This window comes from Macaca fascicularis, chromosome 10 (genome assembly GCF_037993035.2).
Source record: "Macaca fascicularis isolate 582-1 chromosome 10, T2T-MFA8v1.1".
Lineage (NCBI taxonomy): Eukaryota > Metazoa > Chordata > Mammalia > Primates > Cercopithecidae > Macaca > Macaca fascicularis.
Window position 1 is genome coordinate 78,499,063 of NC_088384.1, and position 27,592 is coordinate 78,526,654.

The 27,592-nt window shown below is 38.6% G+C and overlaps 1 protein-coding gene across 3 annotated transcripts in view; it reads right to left on the bottom strand.

Annotated features, from left to right (window-relative positions):
• Positions 1-27,592, bottom strand: part of PLCB1 (phospholipase C beta 1) — a 744,009-nt gene that overhangs the window by 68,421 nt on the left and 647,996 nt on the right. For 2 of the 3 annotated variants that reach the window (XM_005568373.4, XM_065521765.2), the window contains exon 32: positions 16,655-16,772. The exons of the other annotated variant lie outside the window; for it this stretch is intronic. In XM_005568373.4, the coding sequence (XP_005568430.1) occupies positions 16,674-16,772 (99 nt within the window). In that variant the 3' untranslated portion in view covers positions 16,655-16,673. The remainder of the gene's footprint in view (positions 1-16,654; positions 16,773-27,592) is intronic. 3 annotated transcript variants of the gene reach the window in all.

The following is a 27,592-nucleotide window of genomic DNA, read 5'->3' on the forward strand; positions in this document are numbered from 1 at the left end:
TGTTAGGGTTTATTCTGCTTTCATTTTCGCTCATTCTCACTCATGGACTTTCTTTGTAATCTCATATTTTTCCCTCTGTAATTTATGGTTTGTTCTTTTATTCTTTTAGCAGCGTTGAATGTTTCAATATTTATCACATCCTAGAGTTAATCAATATTTGCCCTCTTCCTGAACATCACAAAGACTTAGAGTGCTTTAATACCAATTATCTCTTTTAAATTGATATTGTATTATGTTTTAGTTCTATTTTTATTTAACTCCAAAACACATTATTAGTCTTTTATATCATGAATGTTAATTTATATTTATCTACCCATTTACAATTTTCTTTGGTCTTTGTTCTGACTTTCCATCTGGGGTCATCTTTTCCTCTGACTAGCATATGGAGATACAGTTTCCTTTAGTGAAGAGTTGCTGGTGGGAAACCCTTAGTCCTCACTGTACCCTCGCTCCCTATGTCTTGTCTTCCTGGGCTGTGCTAAAAATGTCTTTATTACTTTCATTGCTAAATGATACTTGGGTTTCTGGAACTTAAATATGATATATTTAGATATGGCATTGTTTAAAATACACTATGCTTGAGATTTCTTAATCTATGAATTTGTGAATCTATGAATTAATCCAGAATTAATTGTATTAATTCTGAAATATAACCTCTTCAAATAATCTCCTGTACCTTTTTGCTCTCACTTCTTCTTCTCATTCAATCCTTCATGCCTCTTGATCTCTCTACCATATTTTCCATGTCTTTGATACTTTGCTATATTCTTGGTAATTATACAGATCTCTAAAAATTTACTAACTTCTGTTGCTATAACTATGCATTGCATTTTAAATATATTTTTCACTTACAGAGAATCAATCTGTTTGTTTGCAAACATGCTTCATCACTTTTTTAGTCAGTTGCTCTTTACTCATATTGTCAACCTTAAAAGTACTTGCTTAATGTTCTGTTTCTCATAATTCCAAAATCTCAAGTTTTTGTAGGGGTCATTCTGTGGTTTTTTTTTGCTCATTCTCACTCATGGACTTTCTTTGTATTCACTGTGATTGCTTTCATGTGGTGACATTTCCTGGCACTTTGTCTGTAGTCATAGTTTAAGTCTGGTTTAAAGATGGGTTCCTTTTTAGACAAGCTGATTAATTATGTCAGGAGCCCAGAAGATTTCCAGAATGAGACAGATTGAAATTAAATCTGTTTGTTTTTGGTATTCCGAAATTTTCCAGTTTGGAGCCTAAGCATGGGTCATTTCTTTCTTGTTGCTGGCCACTCGGTTTGGCCCTTCAGTCTGGCCCTGAGTTTGTCAGGTGGGGTGAATTCAGGCTTCAAACTCCTAGTGAGAATCAGCTTGCAATCACGAATTCTCAGGGAGAATTTTTTCCTCCTCTATTCTACACCAAGTTTCAATACCAAGTTCTACCATGCTGACCCTGATAGACACCTTCAAGATAAAGGACAGCTTGACTGCTCTGCTCACCTCTCTGGTACCTGCTTTCACTTGGACCTTGTCCTCTGAGCATTCCCTACTTTTTTCCCATTCATTGATGCATTTAAACATACTTTAAAAAGTTATACAGAGTTTTCATTGGAAACTCAGGTCTCTCTGTTTTGTTTTCTTGATATTTTGTTATCTTAGATTATATCAGCAACAGATGTGGCATTTTCTATGGCAGAGGGAAACAGGTGACTTCAGGATTGCTTCAGAATCACTGTAATTCTACTAAGAACCAATCAAGTTTGAAGGGCTCATTAACAGAAATGTGATGATATCAAGAGACTATAATGGCTCCTTTTAGCCTGAATTGGATTTCTTTTTAAAGATAGAAATAGAAAGGGCACTTGAAAGAAGTGGATCCAGATGAACAGTTAGAGGAAAGTTTAGAATTTCAAACAAGCTCTCATTTAAAACTAACTTTTATCAGTAATGGGTTATTTTGCATTAACATGAAGAATACTTTTAATCACCCAGATAATACATAAATACATTATTTCAGTAAACACATGCAAACAAACAATACGGATGGCTGCAAAGCACCCTTTGGCCACCTCCCTAATCCCAGTCCCCTCTCTTAAGTTAACCATGGTTTAAGTTTGGTGTGTAAATGTCCAGAAATTCTCTGTTTATTCATATTCATATATATGCTTAGAGAAAGAACAGAATTTGTTTTGCATTTTAGAAAAATATATAGATGGTACAGTATTTTGTATGTCTGAACATGTTTTTGTTCTATTCTCTGGCTTGATAGTATGGCTTTAGAATTCCCCATTAAATCATTTTAGAACTCTGAATGCTTTGCTTTACTCTTCAAACTTTCATTTTCTGTAGATATGCCTGATCTCATTCTGACTTTCCATTTGTGAGTGGTAGTTTTTGTCCTGGAAATGTTGAAAAAAATTATCTTTGTTTTTGGTATTCCAAAATTTTCCAGTTTGGAGCCTAAGCGTGGGTCATTTCTTTCTTGTTGCTGGGCACTCATTTTGGCTCTTCAATCTGGTAATTAACATTCTTCAGTTGTGAAAATGTTTCTTATAATATTTCTTTGATAATTTACTTCTCTTGGTTTTCTCTTCCCAGTGCCCCTCTCAGTTGGGATCCTGTGCTCTGGGTACTTAGCTGTATCTCCTGTTTTTTTTTCTAAAAGATCAGTTCCTTCCCATTTATTTGCTTTTAATTATTTATTGATCACTTATACACTGGTGTCTCACCTTTCATATTCTTTGCCACTGTTTTACTTTTCTCTTCACTACCATTTTATAAGATATCATTAAATATCACTTCCAGAAATCTTTGCCACAATCCTCCTTAGGAATATCTATAAACAGGTTATATAATACATGTTCTATTAATATATCTTATGGTTTCTGTTGTTTTGTGTCATATTACACATAATTAGATAGGTAGATATTATTGATGCTATAGAGGAAAACTATTGATTTTCAAATTTTAAACTGCATCTAGCCCCTAACTAAATTATTTTCTTTTATATGTTTTCAATTGCTTTATGATCAGAACATAATTTTTCAATAGATATTTCTAGATCTTGTGTTGCACTGTAACTCACTAAGATGCAATATGGTTGGGAGAAGAGAGTAGTTGAGTTTGAGGCACGGAGTACAAAGCAAGGAGGCTGGAGATTAGACTTTGGACCCGGCCCTACCACTGCCTATAAGTGGACCTCTCTGGGCCTCTTTCCACATTGGCTAAATGAAAGCGTCAGCTCAAATTGTGTCAAAACCACCTCTTACCATCCATGTAATTTTGTGAAATTTTATACCTTAGGTCTGCCAGGGTGAGCAATGGCTCTTTTATCCCACCATTGCATGATTAGAAGTTTAACTTGCCCATGGCCCATCAGTTAGTTCACTTTTGTGTGAGTAATAAAAATAGCAGAGCATGGCACTACAGTCTGAACACCAGATATCGCCAGAAGTCAGTCCAGTGGAAAAATCCTCTATTAAGGAAGAGAAGATAAATCTGAAGAACTGTCATTCCTGAACACTGGAGGTAATTAAAGCAAAGCCCTCAAGGTTATGTCATCAATTTTTCAATTAATATGCCTCCCTCCCCCTTTAATTGTGTATAAATTCATAACAGCTGAAAATGAATAAAGGAAGGAACACAGAGAAAAGAAGACTGGAACAAACAATGAAGCAGTGCAGCAATTACCCGTTTACCTGACATTTGCACAGTAGAGAAGGGAAGCACATGATCTGAAATCAAAGGGGACTGGGTTTTTTAAATAATGGACATTACACCTGTATAGTTAGTGTGGATTGCTGTGCAGCAAGACACAATCAAGTCTGCTCATTGGGGAATCTGTTTGCTAAGAAAAGGAAAAAGACTGGAGACTAGATTTCTGGCCTGGCCCTATTCCTGCCTGTAAGTGGACCTCTTTGGGCCTCTTTCCACATCTGCTAAATGAAGGTGTCAGTCCAACTTATGTAAAAACCATAGCAATAGATTAACAAATGTAAGAGATTAGTAGTACATATGATACAAAATGCAAAGAGAGTAAGAGGATATTTATGGGCACCCATCCTTCCTACCTGTTATTGTTTCATAATGTAATTTCATGGACAATAAAAATACCAACATAAGCTTCTTTAGTTTAGAGAACCATACCAAAAGCAATGAGTAAACCTGCTTTTTAAATATGTTTGCGCACACGCGCGCACACACACACACACAAGTACATACCATAGGTGGATAGGTGGATGGAAGAATGGATGGATGGATGGATGGATGAATGGATGGATGGATGGATAGACGGAACACTACTTATAAATCCCTGTCCTCCAATTTTAAGAGAGAAAAGATGTTAAAAGGAAAGACCTATTTTCTACTGTACTCTTTGATAAGTGAGTGACTATTGTAATTTCAAGATTGGAAATCTAGGTGTTAAAATCATTCTCGAAATGCAATCTTTAGATTTCTCAACTAAATTAGCTTCAACCCTTAGATAGAATGTTCCAAAAGGCCAGAATCCTGTCAGAACAAGGACAGAAGCATAATGCCATCGATGAACACCACACACATCTCTACTCTTCATCTTGGGCTCTTGTAAAATCTCACACAATATCTTTTTCACATTTAATCTTGCTAATAAGATTTAAATACTGAGGGACTGTAGAAATAAGACTGATCATGATAAAGCTCTGACTAATACATCTAAGAATATAATTAGGCATAGAATTTAAATAAAAAGAATAAATCATTTCTAAAACTCCCAGCTGAGCCCCACTTCTGGTAGTCACATCAGGGCAGAGGAAAAACCTACAAATCACATAGAAAGCTTTGTTCATACTGGACCCTTGCTGGGGCAGGCATTCACCTATTAATTCCTCTACAGGAGAAATCAATTGAAATACCACCAGAGATGTCAAAAACTAGTTTGTCTATTAGGAATATTTGATTTTATTCATTAATATTTATTTATTTAAAACATAATCTTGCTCTGTTGCCCTGGCTGTGCAGTGGTGTGATCATAATTCACTGCAGCCTGGAATTTCTGGGCTCAAGTGATCCTCCCGCCTCAGCCTCCTCAGTAGCTGGGACTACAGGCATGTGCTACCATGCCCAACTAATTTTTAAAATTTTTTTGTAGAGATAGGGTCTCACTATGTTGCCCAGGCTGTTTTCGATTTCCTTGGCTCAAGCGATCCTCCCACTTCGGGCTCCCAAAGTGCTGGGATTATATGCGTGAGCCACCGTGCATGGTCCTCATTCATTTTTATAACGAACCCATCACCCCCCAATGTTTCCTTCTGCCCCCTTTATTATGATGGTTGCGTTTTCTTTGTGTGTGGTGAAATAGTTTACTTTAGAGCTGGTCTTAGTAAGATATTCTGAGATTTTACGTATGAAACAGACATATTGTTTTAAAAAAAAACAGCTTTCTGAATGTAACAGCAGAATTGAGTCTCTCTTTCAGCCATGAAATAGCAAACATTTTTTTCCTCTAAAAAATGTGAGTTTAAAGGCTTTGCCTAAAAATCTTGCCAAAGCTTTCCATGAGTAGATTTGCTAGAGAAATGTATTAGAGAAAACAGGAAAATGCAGGCTCCACCTAAGCCAGTGTGCCTTTTGTTCCGTGTGACCTAATGTTCATGAGACTGCTTGTTATTCACCTCATTACAAACATCTATCTGTCACAGCAGGTGTTGGGTCAGGAGAGGACATGGTGTCCAGGAAACCTGAAATCAGGTTAGAAACCTCCCAGGCGACCAATTCCCTTTCAATTGACTCCGAGTAGCTGGCACTGCCTACCACAGTCCCTGGGCTGCCTGCTCGGGAAATGGCTATAATTTAAGTCACAGCGGAAACACTTCTCAAACCACTCTCCCAGAGGGCGTAGGAGCCACACTTCCCATGACAGGAAGGGAAGCTGCCCTAGCCTTTCCAACTGTTAAAGGAAATAGACAATTTCCTTATGGTTTCTTCAACATTTCACTCCCCACAGGATTGGTTTTACACGTTTTTTGCATGAGTCAGTCCCTTTGGGTAAAGTTGAAGCTTGTAAAGTTGTCCTTCCCATTTTCAGCTCCCCAAAACGGTGGGTAAATCTATTCAGGAACTCAGTGTGTCTTCTAAGAGGGAGAAAGGCACAGGCTTACAACTGCCAAGCTGCTCTCTGCATCCTCACAGGTCTGTGCTGTGAAATGGTTGGTCTAGATTGCTCCATGGATGAAAGACTGCTGGCCATTTGGGGCGAGATGCCCTGGTAGAGTCTGGCAAAGTCCACTCATTACTTGAGTCCAGCTGACTTCAGCTATGAAGTCATCACCAGAGGGAGCATCTTTGTTTTGTCCCCAGCTTTCACCAGCCCCCGCTCACACCAGCCCCTGCTTACATCACCATTTCCAATCACCGGAGCAAGCAAGCACTTTCCTGTCCATTCTAAGACACGCAAGATATGAGGAGTCATGAGCCTGCTCCAGAATCTTCCAGATTTTTGCCTGGAGGGTAGAAGTCAGAGAGGTACATACAAAGTCTCATTTCCTGCTCTACTCTCTCTCTCACCTTCTTCTTCTAACAATTCCAAGGCCTAGGGGAGAGGGGGGCAGGCTTTCCTCTTTGTCTATGTCTTATCCTGAGTTATGTCATCTTTGGGTACATAGCTAGCAAGGCTCTAGCCCCCCAGACCTGGCTTCTGTGTTAGAAGAAGCTAAAGGAATTTGGAAAAAAAAAATACCTTCCTCTCTTGTAATCCCTGTTTTACAAAATTTCCCACCTGCTAATGAGGATCTTCTCTTCTAGGGAGTCCCATTCTTTCCTTTCCTGGAGCTGTGACTCAATCTTGCTAGTAAAAATCCTACAGCAGAATGTGCTTAAGTACATTACCCCTTAAGGTGTAAGGAAATATATGAGTTTATTATGTGCAAAATATTTTCCCTGCTATAGGAGGCTGAGTAAATACTAATTACAGAAAGGCACATGTGAAGCCTCTTCGTCTGTAGACACTTCAGTGTAGCAGCCATGCAGGCCTGTGGCTTTCTGTATCGGTTCTGAAGATCATGGTGTAAGTTGTGTAAGTACTGCCGGTTCATGTGTTCAACAGCAAAAGAAAACAACCTAACATTTAAACAAGGTCTACAGAAATCCTTTATTGTTATTGTTCTGAATAACATATGCCGTACACTTATTAAGATATTGTTCCTCCATTGAATATTCGTTTATCAGAGGGAAATACAACTCTGCCAACCATTAATGTAGGTGAAATCTCTTTTTCCTGTTCTTCCTTGGCAATGGGGTTGATCTGTACAACCCAATATAAAATCTGCCGATGGAAGTACACAGGGCTATACAAGCAACTCTTTCGTTTGATTTAGTGTTTCATGACAACTAGACCGAACCATGAATTAGAAGGACTCATTAATCTCTTCTCAAATGGATTTTCCCTCCTATTTCCTCCATTACTAGTCCAGATCCCTGCTTCCCTTCGAGTGTATACTTCCAAATGGGTGTTAGATAGGCTGTCTCCTGTTCCAGGTCTCCTGTTTAATCCACTCTTACCTGGTTCCCTTCCCCACCTTTCAACTGATTCCTCACTAACACCTAGGCCAATAATGACCTCCTGGATACTAAAACCAAAGTAGACTCTTTTGTAGCATTCACCGGCTTTAGACACTGGGGATCATGCCCTTCATACTCATGCACTGCTTTTCCTCTGGGCTTCTTTGACCCTCTTGGTTTTCCTCCTACCTCATAGGTGGTCCCTTTTTTGTTTCTCATTTGCTTTTTCTATTCTTCCAGACTATTTATTTATTTGTTTTTGAGACAGGGTCTCACTCTGTTGTCCAGGCCAAAGTGCAGTAGTGCGATCTTGGCTCACTGCAGCCTTGACCTCCCAGGCTCATGCAATCCTCCCATATCTCAGTCTCCCAAGTAGCTGGGACTACAAGCATGCACCACCACACCTAGCTAATTTTTGTATTTTTTGTAGAGATGGGGTTTCGCCATGTTGCCCAGGCTGGTCTCAAACTCCTGGGCTCAAGCCATCTGCCTGACTTGCCCTCACAAAGTGCTGGGATTATAGGCATGAGCCACTATGCCCAGCCTCTACCAGACGTTTTCAAGTTAAAAGTTATCCAGAACTACCTCCTGGGATCCCTTTTCTATTCTTTAGATATGCCAAGGATTTTATCCATTCTTACACAATCTAAATTGACCGTTAATGGATTTTATCCATTCTTATTCAATCTAAATTCATGATTCTTAAATTTGGAGGCACATAAATTTCACTTGGAGAAAGGGTGAAAACTGTAAATCACTTAACCTTTTCTGCTTGAATTCCTTCTTCTATACTCACCCTCATACCAGCCTCCCAAAATGTTATGATGGTAAAGGAAATCATAACTGAAGAAAACTCTAATCAGAAAACACACGTACTACGGTGTACAACTGAAGTGAAAGGCCAGGCAGGAAACTGTGTGCTCTCAAGTATTTTCCATGTAACCTTGGACACATTGCTTTAACTTCCAGAGCCTTGAATTTTAGATCTCACCGGTGTGACATAATTGTAGGTTTAATAAAAGGTCAAATGTGAGTTCTGCCAGATGGTATTACATTTTCAAAGTCTGAGCAATTTTTTACTTGTTTGGGGATGGTGTGAAGGGGCAACACTGGAGAGAAATGTTTCCTACAGAAAATAACATTTAATCTGGAAACTGCTGTTTACCCCAGCATCTATTCTATTTCACTCACTGCTACATAAAACTTTTAGAGGAAAAAAAGTGGCCCCTGTAAAATGGAGTCAAGTGTTACGCTTAGTATTAGCTGTGAGCTAGTTCTAGCAGCGGGAGGTATGTTATGTTACAGCTGAGGCAATTTGAAAGTAGAAGACCTTGCTGAGGGGGCTAGAAAAATGTTGTCATTGCTAGGTTTAAGTTTTAGGGGACTTTTCTGTTGTCCTTAAAACATTTTATACTGAGGGCCTGAAAGTTCATGGATCAACAGAGCAGTATAGGCTCTGTCTAGTGTAGGAAACAGAAAAAACCTTTAAAAAAGGTAATTTATTTCAGTAAAAAGTTTCATTTTGTTTGTAAAGGATGGGTAATAATGTTTCAGCCATGGAAAGCTGCAACAGGAAGTCCAGATAAATACTGGGAAAACCCTGTACCATGAAAGAGGGTAAGGTTTGTGCCAGCGGTGTGCTGGTAAATGATTAATATGTGGCTCTACTAGAAAACGAAAGGGCCCAGTTTTAGAGATTGTTGATTTTCAATGGTGTAAATACTGCCCAGAGCCAGTCGCAAACTACCAAAATGGTGACCTTGAGTAACAAGTTGGGAGGAGGAAGTTTTAGAGATGGTTGATTTTCAATAGTGTAAATACTTGCCCAGAGCCAGTCGCAAACTACCAAAGTGGTGACCTTGAATAAGGAGTTGAGAGGAGGCGTACAGTAGCAGACTGTCAGAGCCACCAATACCGATGGTGCGTAGTAGACGTAAAGATGCAAAGTACCTCAAGAGCACAGGCGATAGTGAGAAGTATTAAATTATTTGTAAGTGAGCCGGGCACCGTGGCTCATGCCTGTAATCAGAGCACTTTGGGAGGCTGAGGCAGGACGATCGCTTTGAGCTCAGGAGTTTAAGATCAGCCTGGGCAACATGGCAAAACTCCACCTCTACAACACTAAAAATAAAAAAATCAGCCAAGTGTGGTGGCAAGCCTGTATTCTCAGCTACTTGGGAAGCTGATGAGGGAGGATCGATTGAACTGACCTTGGGAAATTGAGGCTGCAGTGAGCCATGATCGCATCACTGCACTCCAGCCTGGGCAACACAGTGAGACTCTGTCTTAAAAAAAATTTTAAAAAGTGGTTCGACAAAGCTCTAGGAAAAAATTGGTAAACGATGAGTTATGAGTATTTGTTACATTTGTTTTGAATAAATTTATTTCATTGAAAGTTTATATAATTTAATTTGTAGTAATGGTTGTGTTTAATAATCAGGTCACAAAATCCTTGAAAAATTTGAAAATGAACTGTTATGAACTTAGATAGTAAGCTCCAGCTCACCACTGGTTTGTCCTCAAAGAATAAAGGAAAATTAATATTTGCTTAAGCAATGTTTAATTACATTCGAGTTCTGTGAGGTGGATACTTTGGTTTAGGTATTTTTTATACTTGTTAATATTCTAGAACCCTATGTTATCTAACACTATGCAAATCAAAAGCAGTGATTAAAATCACCAGATGCTAGGTAAATAGATGATAGTTTTCTACAGAATTTGTGTGAGCTATGTGTGAGAGATATACTTCCTTTATGGACTGAATTGTGTCTCTCCCAAATTCATATATCAAAGCCCTAACCCTTAATGTGACTATATTTGGAGATAGAATCTTTAATGAAGTAATTAAGGTTAAATGAGCTCATATGAGTGGGTCCCTGATCTGATGGGGCTGGTGTCCTTACAAGAAAAGGAAGAAGTGCCAGCGCGCGCATGCGCTCGCTCTCTTTCTGTGCATGTGCTTAGAAAGGCCATCTGAGGACATGGCAAAAAGCCACTGTCTGCAAACCCAGAGGAGAAGCCTCCCCAGAAATGAATCTCACGGGCACCTTGATCTTAGACTTCCAGACTCCAGAATTGTGAAAAAATAAATTTCTGTTGCTGAAGCCACCCAGTCTGTGATATTTTGCTATGGAAGCTGAGCAGAGTAACATAACATGTAAATGATGAAATTACACGTAGTTCCACAAGAGTAACATGATACTCCCATCTCAGGCTTTTTCACGTTGTCATGAGGAAGTCCTTCCTATCTGCTCCTCTAGGTCTCAGCTCAATGACTGCCACCTCTGTGAAGCCTTCCTTGGTTTCCTCAATTATGTGTCAGCCTTTCCTCCCATGTAAACAGCTCTGTTATAATGATGAACATAGTCTTTTGTCCCAATGCAATCCTTTTTGACACAAAAGCGGATTACACATTATAAATTAAGATTAAGCATGTGGCTGTTTATATTCACATTTAAATATAAACAGTTAAAATACAATTAAAAATTCAACACCTTAGTTGCATCAGCCACATTTCAAACGGTTAATAACTACTTGTGACTAGTTGCTACTGCACTGGACACTAAGACATGGAAAATTTCCATCAGTGCAGAAAATTCTATTGGATAGCACTATACTATAATCTACTTGAAGCGTGGAAAGGGGTGCATCTGTGTTTTTTCCCAGCACCTAGCCCAGTGCCTTCTGTGTAGTAGGCATTCAATAACTATTGGTTGAATTAAAAGGAAAAAAGAAAAACACTATTCACTTAATTGTAGCTACTTAAAGCATTTACGGTTCCCAGGTGTCACAGAAATAAGCACACACATATAAATTTATTTTATTATTGATAAGTAAAATACTAAATGTGAGCAATTTTCATTTTTCCCATGACAAGAACATCAATATTCATCATCAAGATATAATTATAGAATCTCTGTCTCAGGTGTTAATATAGCAATCTATAGCTGTTAATTCGGAAGCGCAATATCGATTCTAATTTATTTTTTCTAGGCCATCTCTGCACCATTTTTCTATAAGTGACCCTATGGTCTCATTAAATCTTTCAGCATGATATTTATGCACCTACTTAATGAGTCCTCCAACACCTTGAATTCTCTGGATCTCATAACTATTATTTTAGTGACAAACTTCTGACTTTAATTAATCGCATCCTTCACGGATTCAAAGGAGATCATAAAAAGGTCACTCAGTCATATTCAACCCTCTGCTGGTAGACGCCTTCTTTGTCTCCACATTTAAAGATCTTCAAAGAAACACAACATCCCTCAGGAATCTATTTGGGTATTTAGATATTTTTACTTTCAGAAAAATCTCTTTATTTCCTGCTTAAATCTTTCATAATTTAGCCCAAAGCAGTCGCCCTGAATCTAACTGCAGAGGAAAAGAAGAGGGTCATCTGTCACAGGTCCCAAAGAAGCCCCTTTCTGTGCTATGACTGAAACTTAAAATACAATCTAGAAGGAGATATTTCTCTACCAAGATGTTCCTTTAGAATTCCTAGCATCCTCAGGGTAAGTAGTACAGCCTCATAAATATTTTAATGAATAAATGAAATCCAAATAAAAAACAATTGCTTAACAAATGAAAGCAGACGCGTAGAAAAGCCCAGTGTGTCTCTAACTCCTCTCTTGTGTAGTACAGAAGAAGGGTTCGTTAACAAAGATTCTGTTCTAAGGCTGGGGCAAGAGACAGACCTAACAGGAGGAATGGGGAGAGGAGAGAGAGAACGAAGATCTCAAGGGAAGCAAATCCACCTGAGTCTGTTGTTGAAAGAGCATTGACATGTATAAGCTGAATGGCTTGCAAGTAGAGGAGAAGAGAGGAAGGAGGAAAGCCAAGGTTGGAGGGAGGTGAGAGTGGGTGAGCCCTTCCTCAATCCCACCGCTTTAGAGAGGGGAACTGTGAGTTTTCAGCAGCCATAGACAGGGAAGGTTGATCCAAAATTCTCTTAACCAAACTGTACAGGCCACACTGTGCCTCAGGTGTCTCCCTTTCCCTCTGCTTGGCATTGCTTCCCCAGCAGATGCGACGAACACAGAAAACAGCTGCCCGCCTCTCAGTGATAGAAACTGTGACTAATTGTAGTTTCCTAGAGGTGAGTCCTGTTTTCACAGGGCTGGAAGTTTTCTAAAATCTAGTCCTCAGAGATGTTCTTCTCCCAGACGTTTGTTAAAAACAAGTGAGTCTGAGCAATGTGAACGTGCTGCCTGTGATGTTTAATGCCTTGTGCTGTTGTGATCAGTTTGGGGGTGAAATCTCTGGCAAATTGTAGCCATGACCTTGTGGAGGCTGGGCTATGCCACCAGCAAATGAAACAGCGTTTGGTATACATGTGTGGCGAGTATCCCTTCTAGCCACTCAAAGAGATATGCTTCCTTAACAAAGAGGCTCATCGTCTTTCCATTTTACAGGTAAGTATATTGAGGCATAGGTGGTGTACCCTTATTGCTTGTTTATCCATGTCAACGTGAGAAAGAGAAGTCACCTACTCTGACATCTAGATCATAAAATCTTAGCTTCGGACATTCACTTAAAAAGCTGAAAGACACATAGTGTGTCCAAGGTCTGGTACTTCTTGTCTGACCTTAGTAAAGTTCATTAACCTTTTTGAACTTTAGTTTCTCCAAATGTACAATGGCAAGTAGAAGGAGATAACACATGTTATATGCTTTAAAAGTGCTTGATGATGCAGTAAGTGCTCCATAAATGCTAATTTTTGTTTTTATTATTGTGTGTCAGAAAAATATCTTAATGCCTTTCTATGGCCTTAAACTGACCTTTATTATTTTAAAGCATGTAGGAACTGTATTTTCTGTTCTTTTGTGCTTTCTATTGAAATTGGCATATTCTGGAATAAAGCAGGCATTAATAATTACTTGGCATATATTTATAATTTTCCAATGTTTCACTGGTGTTTTTAGAAATTGGTCATTCTACAGCTCTTTATCTAAAGACCTAATATACATAAAATGAGCAAACATCTCTTTTGTTTATTCTATATCTTGCTCTATAGTGATTTGTGGCTATTTTAAAAATGGGTTACCACAGTTAAAAGTATAACTCACCTACTTAGCTTCACCGATTAACGTCAAGCTGATAACAAGGAATATATTTTTTCACCAATGAAGATTTGCACTCACAAATTTAAAAAATGTAAAATTCCAACTATTTATGTGATGACTACTCTTGGGGTCAATCTTCTATCATAATAGAAAACATTATTTTTTGGCAAATACGTGGTAGTGTTATAGCTTTATGTACTATTCCTTTTATTTATTTATTTATTTTTTTGAGACGGAGTTTTCCTCTTATTGCCCAGGCTGGAGTGCAATGGTGCGACCTTGGCTCAATGCAACATCTGCCTTCTGGGTTCAAGGGCTTCTCCTGCCCCACCTCAGCCTCAGCCTCAGCCTCCTGAGTAGCTGGGATTACAGGTACCTGGCACCACACCTGGCTAATTTTTTGTATTTTTAGTAGAGATGGGGTTTCACCATTTTGGTCAGGCTGGTCTCGAACTCCTGACCTCAGGTGATCCACCCACCTCGGCTTCCCAAAGTGCTGAGATTACAGGCATGAGCCACCATGCCCAGCCTTATGTACTATTACTTTTTATTCATCATTTTGTTTTCAGCTGTAGTGTATGAATGAAGATGTTTAAGGAAAGAACAAGAATGTAAAAAACATTCGGGGAAATATTAAAATTAGTACAAAAATCTACTTTCCATACACTATTAAAAAGAACATTTTGTTCTTTTTTCAAATATAAAATACTATAATGGGATTTTCTTTTTCTGCTTTAGCAATGAGACCTATTTTGACAAGAAAAGTGTGAAATATTTATTTTTATGTCATCTTTTATATGTGGAAAGCTAAAGGAACCAAACAAACTCACCATATGATTAAATTTTTGAAGTCTAGGTATTGTGGGGATATTTGTCTGTTTTTTAAAATAAATATTTTTCCCCAGTGGGCATCTCAGTTGACATTCTAAAGGGAATACAAGTTGTGAACAGACTATTGCAAGCCTGAGAAAGCACAGCAACACAAATGCAGCTTTTTTGTCTCTATTACATTTGTTTTGAAAAATAAAACCCAATTCATGTGTTCTTAGGTCCTCCACCCACTGTCATTTGCATCCCCTGAGAAAATATGATATTCTATCTGTGGTATTAGGTGGTTCACAACAGCTTTAAAAACTACCAGGGCAGGCCAGGCACTGTGGCTCACACATGTAATCCCAGCACTTTGGGAGCCTGAGGCAGGTGGATCACTTGAGGTCGGGAGTTAGAGGCCAGCCTGACCAATATGGAGAAACCCCATTTCTACTAAAAATACAAAATTAGCTGGGCGTAGTGGCAGGAGCCTGTCATCCCAGCTACTCAGGAGGCTGAGGCAGGAGAGTCACTCGAACCTGGGAGGCCGAGGTTGTGGTGAGCTGAGATCGTGCCATTCCACTCCAGCCTGGGTGACGAGAGCAAAACAATGCCTCAAAAAACAAAAAACAAACAAACAAACAAAAACCCCCCACAAAACTACCAGGGTGTAACAAGTGTAACAACAACAAAAAATCGAATGATGCTCATCATTGATGATTTAAAAGATAGTCTTAACATTTATATCCGAATGAAGAAGACATTGTCAAGGTCCCCCCGATGCCTTCTTGTAGAAGCCAGAAATTGGTATTACATGTCTGTCCTCTACCCACCTTCCAATATGGCCTCCATCACAAGGTCACACAGAAACAAAATGATCACTGTTGAGAGGACATGAACTGAATCCACAGCCGTGTTGTGACTTTGTTCTGACACGGCATTCCCTGTGTCTCTCTTTCTAGTGTTACAGGCAGTAGAAAATTAAAAAAAAAAAAAAAAAAAAAAAAAAGAAATCAAAGGCCCAGGCTTGTGATTGAGTCAAAAAGTTAAAATACATTCAAACGCCATGACGGTGGCTTCAAGCTTCTTCCAGGTGCTTAAGCCTGGAGGTAGGAATGTACTAGATCCTGGCCAGTTAAAATGTGCTCCCTGGAACTGTGGCAGCATCTATATCCCCTGGAAGCTACTTAGAAAGGCAGACTTTCCGGCCCCACTCAGACATCCTAGATCAGTGTCTGCAGTTTAATAGGATGTCCAAGTAATTGAGATACCCACAAAGGTCTGAAAAGCTCTCAGCCAGAGCAACAACTGATGTCAAGGAAGAGGAATAAGTCATACCTCTTTCTCAGTAAAGAGTTATTTTCAGTAACTCTTTCACATATTCTTAAACTGCATTATTTCACAGATCTACAAATACTTGAAGACAAAAACAGTATAAGTCTCATTGTAGAATTTTATTTTCATTACATCAGAATAAAGTTTGCTTTTTTTAAAATCACAAGAATGCTTCTTTTCTCTAAGAATTGCACACTCTTTGGAATGACTTTTGCCAGTTTTCTTATTAGTGAAGGGGATATAATAGTTTTTGTGACGCATTTCCTTGGGTAAGTTAAAGTCTGCTCTGATTTTCAAGCTGAAGTTTGCTCTAACAAAGAGCTCCTAGCCCAAGTATCCCTATTAGTGAGATATTTCCAAGAGCTCTTGCTTCTAGAGAATCAGGAAATCACAAGCTGTCCCCACTCACTCTAAATACCATCTAGGAATAAAATAAATTTTGCTGGACTTCCAAAAGGAGGGCATAAGTTGAGTGGAGTGGATTGAAAAAGCTTCCTTGAGAGTTAACTCGATCCCACTGGATTGTAAGACAATAGGACTGCGGGAAAACAGTGTAGTGTGAAGCAGAAATGGAAAAAAATTGTTTCAAAGTGGGAATAATAGTCTGAGTGCAAGAGAGAAAATCCAGATTAAAAAGAAAGCCAAATTTGCTAATAGAGAAACAAAAAGGAGAAAGAGGAAGAAGACAATATGGAAGAATGAGATTTATGTCAGGAAGAGAGAGCACAATAATGGAGAAATTAATACCAGAGGAAGGCAGAAAGGATGAGGAAAGGATAATGGGTGTGGCTGGGAACTTTAGCAGAAAAAAAAGATGGGAATGTAGAGAAAGGGAGGATGAAGGACAGAGGAGCAAGTCCGTGATGCCTGAAAACCGGATGGCTACACACCACCCTTCTCTCAAAAGCGACCCCTCCCATCCAGTCCTACCTGGCCGGAAGGACGGTGGTCACCACTTGAGAGCTTGAGGGTTGGGGGGAGTAAAGTTGGGGGAAACAGAGGGATCCTCATGGCAAGTTTCCGACAAGAATGAGGAGGAACCTTCCCCCTGTGTGGAAAAAAAGGGAGGCTGTCATTTTTGTGGCAATGAAATTGATTTCTAAGTCACCTGGTGTTTCCAATTATTTGTCTGGGACGTCTCTTGGAGTGCCTTCTAGAATACAGATTTAATTCCTCTGTTTGCCTTTATCTGCTCCAACACCCCCAGTGTGGGATGGCACCTGGCCTCCCACACATTCAATGGAAGTGGCATTGAGTTCTCCTTGGCCTTCCCCACTCTCTGTAAGAATTAGTTGTTAAAAATGATCACAACTGTTACTTTTGAGATATTATCCGCAAAATCCCACTACCATCAAGAAACTTGAGAAAAGATAGTGATGAATGATTGACAGCTGTTTGTTCAGTGAACAACACAGTCCAAGGGGTCTGGGCACTACTTTTCTCCCCACGAAGAGCCAGAACTATTTTTTAACATACAGAGTTAATGTTGTTAGCCCTCTACATACATCATGCATTCAAAAAATATTTATTAAACACCAGCTATATGGCAGGCGATGTTCTTGGGTGTCTGGACCTCAAGAGTGTCACGGAACGAAACAGACAAAGCCCCTGCTGTTGTAGAGCTTACATTCTGATAGGTGGGGCAGCACTCAAGGACACACTTAGGAAAGAAGGGTATGACTGAATGAGAGAAGGTGACAAATGCTATGAAAAACAGAAAGCACAGCAGAAGAAACAGGAGAGAGGATGGCAGGGATGGGGCAGTGGTGGAGGGGGTTGTAAATTTTAATAAAGTGGTCATGGAAAGCCTCTGACAGATTTGAACAAACATTTGAAAGACAGCAGAGAGTTGCCCAAACAGACACTTGGGAGATAAGGAAACAGTCCATACAATGGCTCAAGGTGGAATTCGCCTGTCTTGTTGGGGCCTAGCAAGGAGCCCAGTGTGGCCTGATCAGAGAGTACATCAAGGAGGAAAGGAAGAAAAAATGCAGCAAAAGTGGAGTTAGACCATATAGGACTTTTAAGCTTTTATTCTGAGCGTGTTGGGAGCCACTGAAGGGTTTTCAACCGAGGAGCGACCTGATTTAACTTTTGTTCTAAAAGGATGCGTCTGGGTGACATGTTGAGAATAGATTTTGAGTGCACACATGTGGCAGCAGGGAGAGCAGTTTGAAGGCTACTTAGAAATCCAGGGGAGCGACGGTGGAGGCTTGGACTAAGGTGATTACACTGCAGTTGGTACTCAACAATTATAAAGATGTCTTGTCTGGTTTACAATATTTTTTTCAAGTCCTAAGGTTTTTTGGCTCCACCTAAAACACAGACCCAGTAAGGAATTTAAGAATTGTAACAGCTCATTGTGTATTTTGCAAAACCTAAGAGTGACTTTTTTCTTTTCTGGATAATACCTAAGGTGCAAAGAAAAAGGAAACAAATCTTTCTCAGCCAAAGATAGAAGACAATGTATCTTCGATTCTCTCTTATGTACTAAACACACATACATGCTGCTGGCTATTCTCTTTGACACAAATTTTCATATACTAGCATAATCAGCTAGGGCAAAATCCATTTTGATGCCGAAATGGTTAATCTGCTAAGCTTCTCTCCAATCGTATAAAGTTGTTTGTGTGTGTGTATAAATGTGTGTTATTGTGTATATGTGTGTGTGTGACTCTTTAAAATCTGAAAATGTTATTCGAGGAAATTCAAACACCTCCTTGACAAATTCAAAGATTAACCTCAACTAATGATTATAATAAACACAGAACACTTGTGTCTGTTGATTTCTGTTGACAGAAAATATGTAAACAGGACTCCAAGTGGTGAATTTGCTGCATGAAAATGGCCTTAGATGTAATATAATACAAGGAAAACAGAGAATGTAATCCTGCCCTTGGCAACTGCTTTCCTATTTGGAAGGAAAACTTTCTTCAGTGTTTTCTTCAACCCAGTGTTCCTGCGTTTGCCCTCATGCAATAGCCTTTTCCCTCATCTCCAAGTACTTCTTCATCAAGTATTTCAAAGCACTTAGTAGATTTCCTCTTTGGATTTTCTGTAGGTAAATACAGTCATCCCCTTCATATCCATGGGTTCCACATCTGTGGATTCAACCACTTTTGGATCAACACTATTCAGAAGAACCATAAGTGGATGGTTGTGTCTGTATGAACATGTATAGACATTTTTTCTTGACATTATTCCCTAAACAATACAGTATAACACTATATACATAGAACTTACATTGTATTAGGCATTATAAATAACCTAGAAATGACAAAGTACATGGGAGAATATGCATAGACTATATGCAAATACTATACAATGTTATATAAAGGACCTGAGCATCTGTGGACTGGGGTATCTGAGGGGAGTCCTGGAACCAGCCATCCATGGATACCAAGGGATGACAGTATTTCTCTTGGTTTGAGGTTGGCCATCTTTTCCCTTTAAAATACTGAAGGTCATAGTTAAATCAGGTAATGGTTTCTGGAAATCAATTACACTTTTACATTAGTTGCTTTAAAGTGTTTGGGATGTGTGTGTTTGATAATTTTCACTATCCTAGTTATACCAAAACAGGGCTTTAAAAAAAACAGAGATACATTGAGGATAAAAAAATCTAATGAGCATTAGCAAAATTCACAGGAATCATGCCCAATGACAGGCACACAGAAGTAGAAGTAGAAATAAACCCAAAAGGTTTTCCACGCATGGTCGTGTGGACTTTTCATGTATGGCAGGTGGGCATATGAAAGCCAATGTGATAAAAGTCCACCTCATCCTATTCCTGGTGTTAAAATCATTGTTTGCTGCGAAGACTCTGAACTCCATCAACATGTAGCCCCCCATTCTAGCAGGTGGGGAAGATTCTCTTCTCAGCCTCTGCCGTCTATCCAGTACATTTATCTTCACATGTCCACATTTTCTTATCCCCAAGAAAGAAAAATATGGACAAAGGAGGGGGAAAGAATGTTGATACGGTAAAGAAAAGGAGGAGGAATAAATGGCATCCATGGGAATCTAAGTTTTAATTTTTGTTTAAATCTCAAACTCAGTTGCCTTATGGGGACAATAGACAATAGAAATCTATGAAACAGCCTAGGGAGTACCATGCAGCCCTAAGGGACAGCTTCTTCCTAGCTTTAGAAATTCTTTGCATGTTTCTATTATAATCTTAGGATCTCATTTTTCAAGAGACATGGAGTATTTTTGAAATAAAACATTTTCTGATTTTTACATAACAGTGTGATGCTTTTTATTGTGCCAACTGTCTCAGCCAAACTGTATTTCCCAGAGTTCCCTTTCTGTATGTTTCCAGTTATTGTGGGTCCCATGGAGATTCTTCTGAGAATTGGAGGACTGATGAGGGAGGCAGCAGTCATTGTGTAATACGCAGGCATTGTTGCTGATCTGTTGATTTATGTGTCTGGTTGATGGGAAGCAGTGGCTGAGCCTGCAATCACTTCCCCTGCCCATTGGGTCTTCCTTTAGTTTTCTGACTCCTGGGCCAGGGGTGTGTGTGTGTGTGTGTGTGTGTGTGTGTTCAACTCCGTGACAAAGAGGTTCAGCTTCTGCAAGTTACTCTAGTCACGAAGCCTACTTGCAATTTTCCCTTCCTGCCTGCCTGCCAGGGTCCATCATTAAAAAGGGAGACAACCTTGAGGAGGCAGATAGCCATCCACAAAAGTTGCATAAGCCAATTACTGTCACACACACACAATCTTTTACTGGCTCTGTTTTTCTAGTTGAATCCTGACTGATACAGATGTTAACCAATTCAAATATTTCAGAAACACAACGTAGAGACTTTCTATTTCTGATAATGGCTGATTAGGTTATTTGGACCATCCTTTCCACTGAAAAAAGAAGCTGGATTTGATATGATTTGTTTTTTTGTTTGTTTGTTTTTTGTTTTTTGATATTGAGTTTCCTCTGTCACCCAGTCTGGGGTGCAGTGGCACGATCTCGGCTCACTGCAACCTCCACCTCCCAGGTTCAAGCAATTCTTCTACCTCAGCCTCCAGAGTAGCTGGGATTACAGGTGCACACAACCATGCCTGACTAATTTTTGTGTTGTTTTTAATAGAGTCAGGGTTTTACCATGTTGGCCAGGCTGGTCTCAAACTCCTGATCTCAAGTGATCCTGCTGTCTTAGCCTACCAAAGTGCTGGGATTACAGATGTGAGCCACCATGGCTGGCCATTAAAACTATCTTTAAAGACCCAAAGAACTACAAGAACTTAATGATCAGGGTCAAACTGAAGGGGGCATTGAACCTAGACAGGTAATAAGCAAGGAAGCTGCTTTCACCCTGATAGGCTTTTGCTCATGATGGAAATTTTGAGTTCACCCTTTGATAGCCTTGAAGGCTGAGGAGCCTACACTCAAGAGCTGAGGCTTTCCCAGGGTGAGGAATCTCACAGGAAAGCTTTCCTGCAACAAGCTAAGACATACAGATTATAGATTTGAAAATAAACCAAACAGAACATTTGGAAATAAAATACAAAACCTGAAATTAAACACTCAGAGGATATATAGAATAGCAGTTTAAACAAAAAATTGATGCATTACAAAAAGGGTCAGAAACAAAGTTGCCCACAGAACAGTATGGAAAGATAAAGGATGGAAAACACTAAAAACAATTCATTGACAGAGGAGATGGAGTAAAAAGGTTTATTTTATTTTATATGCAAATATATATATATATATATATATATATATATGGAATCTTAGAAGCAAAGAAAAAAATGACAGAAGCCATATTTACTTTCATGATAGTTTAGAGTTTTTGCAGAACTGAGGACAGGGATCCATCTAGCCACCTCAAACACATATTTAGATACATTATAGAAAAACTGCCCAAAATGTAAGAAAAAAATCCTAAATGCTATTGGTGGGGGTGGGGAGGAATACAAATTATCATCAAAAGAACTGTATTAAGACTAACAATTAACTTCTCAACAACAGCAATAGATGCTAGAGGGCAGTGGAATTTTATCTTCAGTGTGCTAAAGGAAAATAACCACCAACACAAAATTTTATATCCAGTGAACATATCATTCCAGAATGGAGGAAATGTGGATTCTCATCTATTAATACATTAAACAAATAAAGACATTTTTGCACAAAAACAAAAATAAAAACTCCAAAGAGTTTCCCACCAGTAGACCGCATGAAAGGAACTTCTAGAGGAAGTACAAGATGATGATCCCAAATGGGCAGAGGATACAAGAAAAAACGTTTCACAAAGAATATGTGAATATGTAGACATATCTAAATGAACCATGATGATAACATAGAATAATAATGCCTTATGTGTTTAAAAGTCTATTGGATTAAATTTCAAAAAAGAAATTGACGAAGCCAGTGAGATTAAAATTGTTCCAATGCCCTGGCATTGCCCAGAAGGAGAGTAAACATGTCTAAGTTTTATACTCAAGAAAATAAGGCATAACTACGTTTGTTTCCTAAAAAGGCAATTCTTTATATTGACAAAAATGAAAAAGAATTTTCTTCTACAGAACAAACAAAAACAAACCACTGTGTGGTTAATTGAGAGTTGACAACGAGCAGAAACATTGTCTATATAGGCAGTGTTCCCCGCTATAGGCAGCCAGTTCCCACTCTGCGGTTTGGCTTCTGGGAGAAGATCCAATAGGTGCTGGCAAGGAAGAATCCATTTCCCCGTCAAGCCGCAAAAGATTAGAGGAGACACAAATACATTACTTTAAAAAATGTTTTATTTTAAATCCCTAAGTTTGCCTTTTCTCTCCCGAACGCAAGAGATATCAGCCACATTTAAGGTTCTGTCTCAGAGCCCAGCGGTAGGTCTAACAAGACTAACTTCAAGCAGAGTGATGAGTCACTCACCCTGTTACAAAGATGTCAGAGGAGAAATAAGGAAAATCAGTCTATATTCCCTTGTTGGAGGAAAAAAAAAAAAAAGAGCCAGTAGCTACATGATGAAATATTCTTTGGGAATAAATTTAAATGCCCTAAAGCTTCCCGGAATTCTCTCTTGATGATGAGCTAAATTAAAACAGAAAACCTGTGTTCTAAGAAGCATCAAAGACAAATTAAGCATCAGAGAAAAAGTAAATTACACATTTATTGACTGTTTTATGAGGTTATGGAGACAGTTCATTAAAAATTCCCCTCAAAAGATGATTCTTCTTATAAAGAGTCAGGAGCTGCAAATGATCAATAAACACTGGCATATTCACAACAGACTCAGGGCAACTTGTGATCAAGCGTGTTTTCTTTTCTCTTTCTTTTTTTTTTTTTTTTTTTTTTGAGACCGGGTGGTCCCACTCAGTTGCCCGGGCTGGAATGCAGTGGCACGATCTCGGCTTACTACAACCTCCACCTCGCGGGTTCAAGTGATTCTCCTGCCTCAGCCTCCCAAGTAGTCGGGACTACTGGCGCCCACCACCATGCCTGGCTAATTTTTGTATTTTGGTAGAGACTGAGTTTCCCATGTTGGCCAGGCTGGTCTTGAACTCTTGACCTCAAGTGATCCGCCCACCTCAGCCTCCCAAAGTGTTGAGATTTCAGGCATGAGGCACCACGCCCGGCCAACTGTGCTTTCATATGTTAAAATGAATATCTTTGAAGTGTTCAGGAAAAAGGTAGAAGGTCATTTTTATAATGGATCAATTCAGGGTTGAGCAGGACCACAAAAGGTATGGATTCTCTCTGCACTGGCAGTTGGGTTCTTGAGTTGTTCCTAACATTGCTTGTACACATAAACACTTTCCTATTGACTTTGGCAAACCCAGGTATGGAAATCCCAAGGAAACCAATTATTTCCCCGAGTCAGAAGACTGGCCAGTGTTTACTGTATCCATCTTGAAAATTCTACCACTATGGATTTCAAAAAAAGGCACACCTCAAACAAAACTGAAACCCACATACACTCAGGGACTGAATCAAATATCTCATTGCTAGAAAACATGCAGTTGAATGTTTCTCCAGAATTCAGAACTGTCCTGGAAAGGAGCTAAGTATTCCCTTCTAAGAGTGTCTATTGTTGTTTATAACATAATAAGTTTCCATGGGACTTATGTACAGCAATGTACATCACTTTATGTCAAATCGAGGCCAAAATATTTTATTGTACAAATTGCCTGAAGGGACCACCTATTTCCATTTTCCCCAATGCCCTCAAAATTACCTACAAAAGGAATAAACTAATTGAATCTCTTTTTTCATAGGGGAAAAATGAACTTTCCATATGAAAAGAGCTTGGTGCATGTCACACAGTGGAACAATCTAAAATAAACTTTTCACATGTGACTGGCCACATTTGGTCCCCCAACAAATAGCGACCAGAAAGCCTGAAGGTCCTGGGTCACATGCAGAACTGAAACAAATTTTTAGCCTGATTTTGATTGAGGCATATTCTCGTATGACTGCTGTTGCAGGATGGTAAAAATGTTGGGAACTCTAGATGACATGCACATTGTTCAGTAAACCGCTAGCAAAGTCACACTTTGAATGAGGTTTCACATGTAGTTTGCTCTAAATTGAGCCAGAATAACTACTTCTTTGCTACTGAAAAACTGTTAACTTTGAGCCATTGGCTTTTCAAATTTCTTTCGCTGAGAGATTTACAAAATATCTGTTTGTTACTTTCAAAAGAGTTGTTTGTTTACCAATGGCTTAGAAAATTACACCAATATGATTGGGGTTGATCAAGGTTCAGAATACCTCAAAATAGTAATATCCCAGAGTAAACAGCAATGTAAACAAGAGCTTCCTCCCTGTTAAGAACAAGATTGGGAACACGAAACACATTATTACATTAGTTAGAATAAGTGGATGAAGAGAAAGCAAATTATTATATACAACAACATGGTGAAAGAAATAGAAGAACAGGAAGAAATACGATGTCATGTAGCCTATACAGACTTTTGGTGCCAGCAAAAACTTAGCTATGATCAGTTTCTAGTTAAAAAGCTTCATCCCATCTGTAAATTTTCCTCTGTAACCTACGGCAAAGTTTGGCATGCTTTCTTCTTCATAAGAAAGTTACAATTGCCTTTAATATTATCTGCCGCAATGTCGGCTCACGTTCCTCATCCAAAACCCAGTAATGGAACCGTTCATAAAGTTCTAGAGGTCACGAAATCACTCTGTCTTCTTATCTGACTGAATGGAACTGACTCCGTGGACTTGTTTTAGAGATACTCTTGATCAGTTTCATTTCCTTGGGTTGTTCCTTGCTTTGTTTCTGCTTTTACTAATTTCCCTCATGTCTATGTGAAGATTCAAAGCCTGTTTCAGTACTAGACGTGGAGAGGGATTATTTCAAAGACAGTGTTACTGTAGTTTTGATCCATGCCCCACAGTTACAGAAGCATCAGTGACTGCTACCCTGGCCTGGCCTCTCCTCACCACCCATTTATTAATATCTACTTTGCTGTCCTGTGCTTTGGTCTTTCTTCACGTGCCTCACACTTGATTTTGTTGTTTTACTCTACGTCTATTACTGCTCCTCTTACCAGTGTCATCTCCCTTTTTAACCACCATGCCCCACAATGTTAACAGTCATGACTTATTATTTTATTAATAAAATCACAGCTCTAAGGCACAACGTTTTCAAGCCATGCAGAAAAACCCTCAAGAAATGCTTTAGTTTGACGTGGAACCAACAATCTTCAAGGGCAACCTTCAAATCCAGACACAAAAAGATGGTCATAGAGCAACCTCATGGAAGAAAAGCACAGAGGAATTCATCATGGTACCTATTTACAATAAAAAGTGCAGACAATAGAACTACTAAAAATTCACAGAAACACTTCAGATCTCTTTCCAAGGGGCCAAAAAGAAAGAAATTAAAAATTTTTAGAAACGTGGCTGTAACATACCCTCTATGTTACATATCTACCCAATTGCTGTTTCCCCTCTATTTCTTTGATGATATAATATCAATTTTGTTCAGGTACCTGATGACCATGGAATTGAGAAACTGAACTCTCTCTAGCCTTGTGAGTGAATCTTAATTACTCTAAGCCAATCATGAAAGTGATACCCTATTGCCCATGATTGGTTTAAGAATGGGAATATGAGGCCATTGTAGCCAATGAGGAAACACCAGCTAGGGAGGATGTAGGAAGGCTTTTCTCAGTCCTAGAAAGAGTTACAAAATGAAGACATTTTCCATTTGCCACACGGCCTTTGAGTGGTTTTATGTAAGGTTATGATGTGTGGAGCTAGGGCAGCCGTCTCATGACTGAGTTCACGGCCTGCAGCTAGAAGGTGACAACAGTAGAAATTCAAAAAATACCTGGAGATGAAATTGTTAAGCCACTAAATTAATCATTGTTACAACTGTGGTACCTCTGAATTTCCAGTACTGTGGCTTACTAAATCCTATAGCTGTTGAAGCCAGTTTTAATTGGGCTTATTATAAAATTGCAGCTGAATGAACCCTGACTGCTGATAAAATGGCCAAAAGTTATTAGTTCTTTTCATGACCAGTTATATCCAGGGAAGAAATTGAAGGGTGCTTCCACATTTATTGAGGTTGATTTTAATCATGATGACCTAGAGCAGTAACATGAAAATCTTTATATGGGTTATTGATACTGAGAGTTATATAATTTAAACACATTAATGATTTTACATTCACATTTTATCTGTAAGTAAAATAGTTAACATTGTTGAACTGAAACACACACATGAAAAAAAAAAAGCAAAATGAAACTCTGAAAAGAATCATATTCCCTAAGATAAATTTTTTTGAAATACAAAAACTAGCTGAGCCATCAAACACAAGCAAATTCTATTATGTCAATGTACAAAGTAATGACAAATTTAAATCCAGACAGCATAGATTAGAAATGTATGTATCTGAATATATCACCTGGGACTGATTATTGTAAAGGTGTTTCTGAAATTTCAGTCAAACTGGATCTTTTGCTCTAAATAATTTGAGCATTTTAAAAAGATCAATCCTGATTGGAAAGTATAGCAATTTCTGAAATTATGTTAAAATTTATTCCACTTTATTAGTGCATAATCAACCTGAGAGGGTGGCTGAGAAGATCTACATTATATGTTTATAGGAGAAACATAAGAATTAGCACCATATCTAAGTAATTATTAATTCTTGCTTGAGAATCTATATTGTCAACCCTAAAAACTTAGAAATTAAAAATATTAAATAAATGTCTTATATAATAAATATGAAAGCATAAGAGCACAAAGAACTATGAAAATGTATTCATAATGATCCACAAGAAATCTATAAGAAGTAAATTTGTGAATGAAACATACAATTAAATAAAACCCTAACGTTTTTTAACTTTGAGGACTCAAGAAATACTTGTGTGGAATGGCAATACTTTTTAGAGTAGATATTTTAAATTGAAAATAGAAGGGCAGGAAAATTGAAAAACACAATTTCCATAAACAGAAAACTATTCGGTGACGAATCAAAATGGAAGGAATGTTCTAAAACTGAGATTCCATTTGCTAACCTCAAAGTATTTGATCTACAGATATTCAATTCATTCAAAGTTAATATTCATAAGACAATTAATTGTAACCAAACAATGAACATAAGATAATTTTAAAGTAGAGCCCCAATCAACTGTTACTATGGGAAACAAAAGATTTGCTTTTCTCTGATTTACGAGACTATTTTGCTGTAGAAAAACCGAAGTGATTTTGGTGCAGGGCGTCCTCTGCTGGACAGAGGGTGCCATTACAACATTACATCAGCTATTTAGAACTCAAGTTTACTTAGTAGTAACCAAACTGAAGGTTTGGATAGTTTCTGATTCTCCAGGAGAAAGGGACTATAAAAATACCTTTATCTGAGCCATACCCCTGATTAGTTAAAGCCAAATCTCTGGGGCT